Raw genomic sequence first — 9929 nt, 5'->3', positions numbered from 1 at the left:
TATTGGTTCATAAATCAGTGTGAAATTATTTAAAATATCAAACTAGGTAATTTGGTTATGAGTTCTAGCTAGAGCATGAGGTTCTCGAGGCCTGAAACAGTAAGATGTTAGGCTTTTATTTTTTAAGTCTTCACTGTGGGCTAGTTTTGACTCCATAGGGTAAGATTACTAGAATTCTAGTTCAGGACATATGGATCTGTAGCTGAGCATGGAAGAAGCAGCAGCTTCTTTCTCTCAAATATTGATGTACCTTGATACTACGAAAGTCAAGAAATAAGTCAAGGGCTGCTAAAGTACTGAAATATTAGTAAATGTAATACATAACTCTTTCTACTAAGACACCTTGAGTAATTCAGACTGCTGCTATTAACATGCTAATAGCATTAGTAAAAGCTTGCAATTGGTTTTGCACCCATCGCTGCCAGAATCATGAGGGTTTGTGATTAGAGTACCCTGTGCGTTCACCCAGTGGCTCAAGTTGGAACAGCCTTTTCATGCATTTAGATCCACTGAAAGTAGCACTGTACAACACACTGAAATGGTTGAAATATTGCTTAATTTTCTGCCATTTGTTAATTTAATTGAATTTATTAAATATTTTGTCCTGCTTGTGGAAAGTGCAGTGTTTGCTGCTTGATATACAAAAAAGGCTTTTTATAACTCAAGGAAAATAAAGTTGAGGTGGCAAGTTTTGCCCAGTGGTGTCAGGAGTGGAAAGTATGGACGTGGCTGCCTAATGTAGGGCTGTGAATTTTCTTCTGTGTATTACCATTATGTTTTTATATTGGGAGTGGGTGACATGTTATTAATGGATGTTACCTGCACAGTTAACTATTGAAGTATCCTCAGTGCTTGTGATTTTTCTCATAAAGGCCATGTTACAAACGAATTAGAGTTAATATTTTCAGAGGTAGACTCACAATTTCTCAAATGTAGGAGAGTGGAGGGCCTGGGAATCTGGGCTAGTAGAACTTGTACTATGCATTGTCCCATGTTGGCCTACGTTACTTGTCATGAAAGCACTACACCTGATGTAAAGTTACTATCTAGTACCAACATACAGGGACAATCTCCTGGATCAAAATTTTCTTTTAAGACTCAGACCTGTGCATTTGAGAGTGGTACATCATAATGTTTCTCAGCTGCAAGCCAAAAGCATGATGGCAGTATTTATTGTGTTGCTAATGTGTGAAGAAGGAAGAATTGGGTCTTAGAGGTACAGTTTCCTCAATAGAAGTCTACAGGTAAGGTAAGAACTTGTACAGGACCCAGAAGAGTAAGTGCAACTATAAGGGAGAGTTGCGAGGGTAAGTGTCTGTAATACACTGCCTTGATTTTAAGTATGGAGACCTATGTGAACAGACTTCTATCAACCTAAATGCTGAGCACTTGCAGGTAAGGCATCTTCCACCTACCTGTCATGCATTTCTACTTTCATGCCTTGCATCCCACAAATCAACTCTGTGTAAAGAAGCTGTTTTAGGACATGTTAAGTATTTTATTTTTTTTTTAGACCTCATTAGACCTCAAACCAGTAAAACTTCATGTCAGTATTTCTTCTTGGAATTAAACTTCTGCAAATACCAATGTGTAAGACTTTGCAGGATTGAGTTTTAATCAGTTATTGAATTAATGTGCCATTTACATAAATTAACTATACCTGGTTTGTGTTTTGAATCTGCACACGTTCTCATACCAAATGTACATTTTTTTTGGCAAGTTGTTCAGTAGAAATATAACATATCATGGTTGCCTTATTAGCTAAATGCTTTTCTCCATTTGCCTGATACTGTGCTAACGCTGTTGAAGCAGGAGCCTGATCTTTGGAATGTTTGTGGTTTAGTAACTTATAAAGAATTAACAGGAGCCTGATCTTTGGAATGTTTGTGGATTAATGTGCATGTGGTTTGAGGATTGCATGGTTTAAAATTTTAAAAATAGATCCCAAACCTCACATCAATATAAATGTCTGAGTATTTTTAATTGAAGTTTTAAGTAAAAAAAAAAAAAGTGCTACAACACATAACAAATAACACAGTAACTTTTCCAGGTCTTGGGGACTTGAGGGAGCACATCATGTGAATTGTCAATTCAAAGAAAGCTTACATCAAGCAGCATGGAAAAATTATGAGACATGGTAAATGTTACAGAGAAAACTTACTCTTATAGCAATGAGTCAGTCTCAGAAGAGCAGTGCACGAAGGTTGTGCGTAGGTACATTTTCCTTCTTAACTGCTTGCCAAGAGTAGAAGCTGGAGAAGCATTAGTAGCAATATGTCAGTACGTTGGAGTTAGGGCTCAGCACTCTCAATGGCCATTTAATGAACTACATTGATGCTTTAAGGGTCCATGTTGCCAGAATGATCGTGTATTCATGGATACATGTGCTGCACAGTTGTTACGGAGAGCTACTTTGACCTCCGGCATCCTGAATTTGCTGCTGTCTGTGGAAAGTTGCATGTGCTGCTGCTTCAAGCTATCACCTGCCCTATTATAAATTTTCCACAGCTTTCCGGACTTCTCTTCTTGTGGGGAAAGGCTTTTATTTCATCCCTATGTAGGATTTCCAAGTGATACATCATTGCTACTGTTTGCTATGTGGTTGCTACTGCTTATGAGACACCTTGTCTAGCTGGGTGCTATAGGATTGTTCATGTGGCCATTTTAAAGAGGGATCCCATTTTAGATGTACTTAAAAAGCTGGCCACCCACTTCTGTATTGGGCAAATGCATCCTTTTTTCCATGTTAGTATTCTTTGTATTGCTGTGCCACCTAAGACACACAGTCACAGAGACAATCACAAGGTATGTGATATTGTACACCTGCCTACAAAACAATTCTTTTTTGGTACAGGAATACCACACTTTCTATGATAGTTCTTTTAACTTACAATGTATGACCTTGTTTGCTTGTTCTGAGGAATATGTAACAGCTTCTACTAGGAAGCCAGTTGTCATCCTGCACTGTCTCATGCTGATCTTTATTTCAGGTACCAGTACACAAGAAAATAACTTCCTTTCCAAAGTCTCATGGTGATCAATTTGAACTTTCCCATCTCTTCTTTAATTAATAGCTGTTCTAACTTAATCTATGCAGTTCCCTTGTATTTAGATATGTGTTTTCAGAGAGGCTTCCTGGCTTGTAGCACTGCAGAACAAAGAGATTGCACATGGTAGCTCTTCTGTGATTTTTCTTCTCTGTGAACTCAAGAGATACCTGATTAGCAGAAGTCAGGATACCAATAAAAAGTCAACTTGCAGTGTTGACTCACACGAATGTGTTTTCATTTTTCACTTTCAAATTAAATTCCGTGCTTATGGAATACCTGCTACTCTGTAGAGCAGAGCCATTAAACAAGAGCATGTAGTTGGAACAAAATGTGCGGTTTCCAACTAATGGAGGGAATGAAGTAGGCTTAACTGTACACGTACCTGCAAGTAAATTAGAGATTCAAAAGGAACAGGAAATTAGAAGGAGGAGAAGAAATTAGCTGAATATTTTTGGGTTTCCCTACTCGTTTTACACTTTTCTCTAGAGTGTATGTATGTATCCCTACTTTTGAGATACCTAAAATATGTGATATATTGATGACTATGTTGTTTGTATGCAACAGTGTTTGCATTTGGTAGTTATTAATCACTGTATTATAGCAGGCCCTAAGAGAACACACCAGGATATCGATATTCTTGTTCCAAGTAGTATTTCTACTAGCAGTAGCTAGAAATACTTGTAAATAATCATGTTAAAAAATAACTTTCATCTACAGAAGGGAACTACACAGTTGTTTACCTTCCCCACAAAATCACCAATCTGGCACAAAAGGTGGAATATGGGAGTGAGCTTTAACAACCACAGTGGAATATGATCATCATTAAATAAGATCCCCTGCAGGTAAAATGGCCCGTGTTGGAAAGTGTGTTCCTTAGCTTAGTTTTAAACCTATACTTGATTTTCATTTGTTCTGAGAGGCCCTTTGAGAACAGACTGTAAATTCATGTACACATCGTTATTTTTATTGATATTTGAAAGAGAACTAGTCAATCTTTTTGTTGTGAGATGATTTCTGGAGACAGTGAAGAAAGCAGTTGCTATGCTTTTAATTTCTGTAAGCTGACATTTCAAATTAAGCCAAATTCCTTGGTTAAAAAGTGTTTTATTGCATTAATTAAATGGCTTGTTGGAGATGCCACGTTGTTGGATACCACTTTAGGTAACAACAAATAAATAATGAAGTGAAAGAGTGAAAGCAATGGCATTGGAGGAGGGGAGACTTTCTGAAAAGGGAGGAGGAAGAAACACTGTTTATGCACTGTTGGGAGAAAACTGAGGCTTTTATTTTGTAAATATCTGCCTGTCATCCATTTCCAAATGAGCTGGGGATTTTTCTGCTGTTAAACCAATATGAAGCTAAAAGGAAAACAGCATCAAATGTAATAAAGCAGCTTTTTTTTTTTTTTCAGGTTCCCAGTGATAAAGAGAACAAACTAATGGCCTAAGTTGTAGACTGGGATTTCCATCTTTCTGCATTAGTATTAGGTTTTTCTAGATACTCCATGTGCTAGTCAGACAGTGATAAATGAAGATACTTCCTTTTTCCCCGAGAGCCTTAAAAATTATAGACATGGAATAGAAATATGCAAAAGCTGCATGTGTGCATGCTTTTTTCTCTGTAACTCCCTGAAAGAATAGACTGACTTATTATGATTTCTGCTTTACTTGACAAGAGAATGTGCTTTAATCAGCTTCATTTGATTGTGAATCAAACAGGGGACACAGGTCTTAAACTACAATTTCCTCAAAATACTGTGTTAGGGAATGATTTAAGTAGCTACCCCTTAATTACTATAGAATAGGGTAAAAATGGTTTAGAAAGAATGCTTTTGCAGAACAGAACTATTTTTACCGAGAGTGCAGATGTTACCACTCCTATGTTTCTGTGGAGGAAAAAATAATCCCAGGCACAATGGGAAGGAAGCCGAGCTTCAGTATCTTAACCTGAAGTGGTGACCAAGAGAAACAAAGCAGAATGAAAGTGCTAAGTGCAATCCAATGCCCGTGGTCTTGAGCACAGTTTGAATAGCCAGGTTGCTCTCACAGTAACTATAGCTACCTCATTTAATACATGGTCCAGCCAATCCATTTACCTTCTGCTTCTGCCCAGTAGCTTTTGTAGTGTTACAGTCTCAACATTAGCAGTTACTAGTTCCTCACATGTTTTGGCTCTTTCCTAGCATAAAGGCTTTATAGTGGTAATTGCTGTGAAACCTTTGTGGTGCTACAGACTAAAGTACTACAGCAAAGAGCAAAATGACCTTTGAGAGCAAGGGTTGGATTTGGAATCAAGTTTTAGCTGAGGTGCTTTCTGCAGCAGACCTCAGCACTAAACATTGATGATAGCAATGTATGTCTATAAAGGACCTTGTCCCAAGATAAGTCACATGTTAGTTTGTTTCTCTTCAGCAATGGGATAATAATTGCGTTCTAGAAAGCGACCCATTATATTGGCATAATTGCAGTCTGATGTTAAATCAATCTGAGCTCTTTTAAATGAGTATTATTTGATATGCTGCTTTAGTATTATGCCACTTGTAAAGCTGAAAGAAATTGCTGCCTGTTAGTGGTCACTTATAAAGAAAACTACACCCAAGTAATGAATGCATTATGTAAGCAGCTTATATGTATTCATATCAGGCTCTGACCTGAAGTATGGAAACACTAATCCATATCTTTAGTTCTGCCTTGTAAAATGATTCTCTGGCTGCATGGAATCGGGCTCAAATGAAGAACTGACTTGCAACCTATGTATGATGCACTAGTTAATTTTGTATGATAAGGTTGTGCACTTTTTGAAAAAAGTAGTCATGTCCCAAGTATCCTGTCTAAGCACGTGAAAGGAGAAAAAGGATGGTCAGTCTGCTTTCATCGCTTCAGCTAGGAGCATGTTGAATGGGAATACATGAGCTAACTACACCTTTCACTGCAGTGTTTCTAAAAGGCAAAGTTCAGCACTGTAACTTCTGAAGCAGAAATTATTTGCACCCAGTTCGAAGAATATCTGATACTTGTTTTCCCAAATATGCTTTCCAGGGTTTCACAAGGCTGTTCATGTTCACAAGGAGTTTGCTGGTCCTAGAGTCCTCCTGGCCTGCTATAAGATAGTCAGTACCTAGTTTAAGAAAAAAAAAAAAGGGGGGGGGAGGAAACTTCAGTCAATAAATAGAAGAAAACAGGACTAAATGCAGAATTTCTCTATTTCATGAGCATCTGGCATGTAGCATCTTAGCCAACTTCATCCAGTTTGTGCATGTGCCATCTTATGTGTAAACATACTGTCACATACATATTAACAATGCTGACTCTTGGGCACACAGGTTCAATGTTGGCATATGATTACGCTCAGGAATTACAGCTACAAATTGATTTAGCTCCAGTGGCCTTACCGCTTCCAAATTCAGCACCCCCATGTGCAGATGACCAGGTTTGAGTCTGATCTGTCTGACCTTTGTTTTAAGTCACTGTAACTCCATGTGCTTCAGTACCATTACTCCTGGCTTGTATAGGTATGATGAGTAGCAGAATTCAGTCTGAACAGATGTGGAAGCTGGTATTACATATCAAAACAGTAAGCCAGACTGCCTAGGTTATAACCTTAAGATACAGGTAGCAGAGCCTCAAAAAAGAGTTCTGTGAACAAAAAAAGTGGGTAACTACACATGGACACAAGAAACAAATACTGCTACTAATCATGTCACTGCCTTAGATATATAAGCAGTCTTTGTGTTGTATTAACTGCATAAATTCCCTTATTGATCAGAATTTAGAGAAACAGAGGTACACTCATGGCCAGCTATGTGTCAGGTTCTGCCCAGAGGTCTGCAGGCTGCTACTTGTGCCTTTGTCCACTCCTTGGAAATTATGTGCTGGAAAGTAACTGTTAATGCTTGTATGGAAAGGAAAGGAAAGCTGGGTGTAAAAGCCCCAAGAAGAGCGAAAAAGTGAGGCTTCCACCATGAGTCAGGGCATGCTGTGATCTTGGGGCAGGGATTCAGTCAGGCAATATCTTGAAATCTGCAGAACTGCAGTGATTGGGATTTCTCCATAGCTTTAAATTCTATCAAGAGGCAATGGCATAACATCTGTATCTCTAGCATCTAAATTTCTGAGCCGTATGTCTTCAGTCCTGTGTTTCTAAAGAGGTGCAAAGTAAAGCTAGAGAGGTACAAAGGAGCAAAATATCCTGTGATATTTTCCCTCTCTAAATATGTGTGGGATCAGATGTAATCTCCTCATATTTAAGCAGTGTTTTATTAACATCTGATTCAGGGCTCCCACAGTTTCACAGGGAGCACTGGTAAAGGATTATGCACAAGTGTGCCACTGGAGTTTAGGTACTAAGGAAAACAACTTACTCATTTGGACTACATTAAGCCAAAAATTTTATGTGCAAATTCAAGAACTGCCCCGAGAAAGAGAGCTCAGCATCTATATTACACATCAGTGCAAATTCAATATGCAGTCTTTCACTTGATGCGGGTAATGGAAGACAAAATTTGTTTCTGAGACAGTACAGGTCATTTTGCCATAATAGGAAAAATTCATACTGAGTTTGATTTGACATAGCCTTTCCTAAAACAGCTGTCTCTTGTATGTGGCTAATTTCAGCTGAGAACTTGTCCTAAAGGTTAGATAAAACCTTACATTTTAAGTGAAGCACAAAGAATTCCTTTTACTCAGTGGATATGCTTCTAATCTATTCAGAGGGAAAAACATGGGGTAATTTTTCTATTGGGTGCTGCTTTTAGAATCATGACAAGTCACTGTTTTCTGTGGTATATGGTTGAATAATGAAACATGATCCCCAGCATACACTACCGATCACCCTAATGATACCCAAAGTCTTTGTCTTGTTGGGATTTGATTGCAGAACATGGTCCCAACAACTTGGAACTTCCAGTGATATGAAGAAAAGCTATGAATAATCAAAATCTGTCAGAATTAGACACCTAGCATCTACTTAGGCACCTAGGGACATGGTTTAGTGGTGGACTTGGCAGTGTTAGGTTTATGGTTGGACTCTATGATCTTAAAGGTCTTTTCCAAACTACATTATTGCAAGATTCTGATATTTACCCAGAGATTTTAGCTGCTGTTCAAGTAAACATATTTTTCCCTGTGGTCCAATAAGTAGTATTGCAGGAAAGGCAGCAATAGGGAAGGTTGAATTAAGGAATGTATCTGCTCAGCCACTGATAATATTACTGAGCACTGAGCTTTGCAGTCTATAGTGTGATGTTTCTGCCTGCAGCAGAGCTGGAGAGAAGGAGCTTGCTGCTTTCCACTACCCTACTTCTCCACTCCACTGCTGCAGGAAGGTTCCCATAATTAGTAGTGAACAAACACAGATCATTCTGATACAGTGTGGTTAAGGAGCAAAACTAGAGGCCTGTCCTAAACTGGTTATAACAAGAGGGGCTTTATTTACTTAAAAAGATGTTTTTTCTAATTATTAAAGATTGTCCTGTCTTACTTGGTTTGAAATTAAATTCATTTGGATTTATGCTTTCAACTCATGATTGGTTTCCAATATACTGCAGGCTGTCAGCTTTAGGCTTTGATGGAACAAGCCATTGCATGCACTAGAATTTACAGTAGAAGAAGGAATTAAGACTTACTTTTCATTATTTGAAACCATTACAAAGACATAGAAGAAATTAGATTCCCTCTACTTCCTAAAATTTTCACAATAATTTCTAGTTTTTCCAAAAAGAAGTAAAGTGGGATGTGAGAATACAGAGTGAAGAAGAAAACTCTTTGGACCTAAAAATACAGAGGTGGCTTTTTTTCTCCCAAACATTCTTCTAGTCACTGATATTCTGGAAGATTAAATAAAGTCACTGAAAGCAAAAAACTTCTCGGGAGGTTTGGGATTCTTGGTAAAACTTTGTTCCCTCGTAACAAAATGCTTTTTACTGCAGCTGTATATTGACTTCCTCTTTGGTCTGGATGAGTCAAAGGACTCTGCCCAAGAAAGACTGATGGAAGTGTTGAGCAGCCATAGCTAATGTTCATAATGAGTTGTCACTACTGTTTACAGGGGAAAAATATACCCGGTAAGCATTTTGTCCTTACCAGGATTGAGAATGGGACATGTACATCCCCTGTTGGTCCAGGATTCTGGGTAAATGCTTCTGTTGCTCCGAGCAATTTTCACTTTTCCTGATTTCAGGACCTTCTTCACTTTCACAACAACTTCTGCATGGGTCCCTTTGTCATGAGCTGATAGGATTCTTGCTTTTATCACTACCAGAAAACATACCAAGATAGAGATGAACAATAAATTTCTAAATTAATTTTCATTTATGCTGCTAAAAGGTAGAAATTTAACACCTTGAAAGAAGACATGAAAAATACTGCAGTTGTACAGAAAGTGTATTCCAGTGTTTGTCCATGGCTTTTCTAAATAAATTTGGAGAAGAAAAACTAGATTTTTCTATGAAATAGTTAACTGATGCTTTCATCATGTTATTTAGCAACTACTTTTTAATGGGCTGATATCAAATGCTTGGAAATCACAGGAAAACGCTTGTATGTATACATAGGAAGGCTGGAAAAAATAGGTCAGCAGCTAACAGTCTGATTTTAAATGCATTGATTCTAGGCTTTATATTTTGCCGTTTGAAAACTTGTGTTGAGCTTCAACGCTGGCCTCTCAAAAATTTTGTCCTATGGGAAGGGACTGTCTGCTCTACAGGAAGGAAGGCCGGAAGTTTCCCATCAGACTGCAGGCACGTCACATGGCTAAAATTCCATGGTTGCAGAACAAACCAGAAAAAGCATTTTTGTTTTGTGGCCTAACATCTGGTTGCCATGATAAATTTCTGTTCCTTTAATTTAATAGGATCCCATAACTTTTTGGCTGGGCAGTCTC

At 38.1% G+C, this 9929-nt stretch overlaps 1 protein-coding gene across 1 annotated transcript in view; it reads right to left on the bottom strand.

Annotated features, from left to right (window-relative positions):
- Positions 1-6030: 6030 nt before the first annotated feature.
- Positions 6031-9929, bottom strand: part of LOC104290720 (netrin-4-like) — a 52257-nt gene continuing 48358 nt past the window's right edge. Inside the window, exons 9-10 of the mRNA XM_009889864.1 lie at positions 9131-9301; positions 6031-6167 (exon numbers count right to left, since the gene is read on the bottom strand). Coding sequence (XP_009888166.1) covers positions 6031-6167; positions 9131-9301 — 308 coding nt within the window. The remainder of the gene's footprint in view (positions 6168-9130; positions 9302-9929) is intronic.

Source organism: Charadrius vociferus, unplaced genomic scaffold, assembly GCF_000708025.1.
Source record: "Charadrius vociferus isolate BGI_N301 unplaced genomic scaffold, ASM70802v2 scaffold257, whole genome shotgun sequence".
Lineage (NCBI taxonomy): Eukaryota > Metazoa > Chordata > Aves > Charadriiformes > Charadriidae > Charadrius > Charadrius vociferus.
Note: the sequence above shows the minus strand (reverse complement) of the source record. Positions and strands in the feature narration are given on the sequence as shown.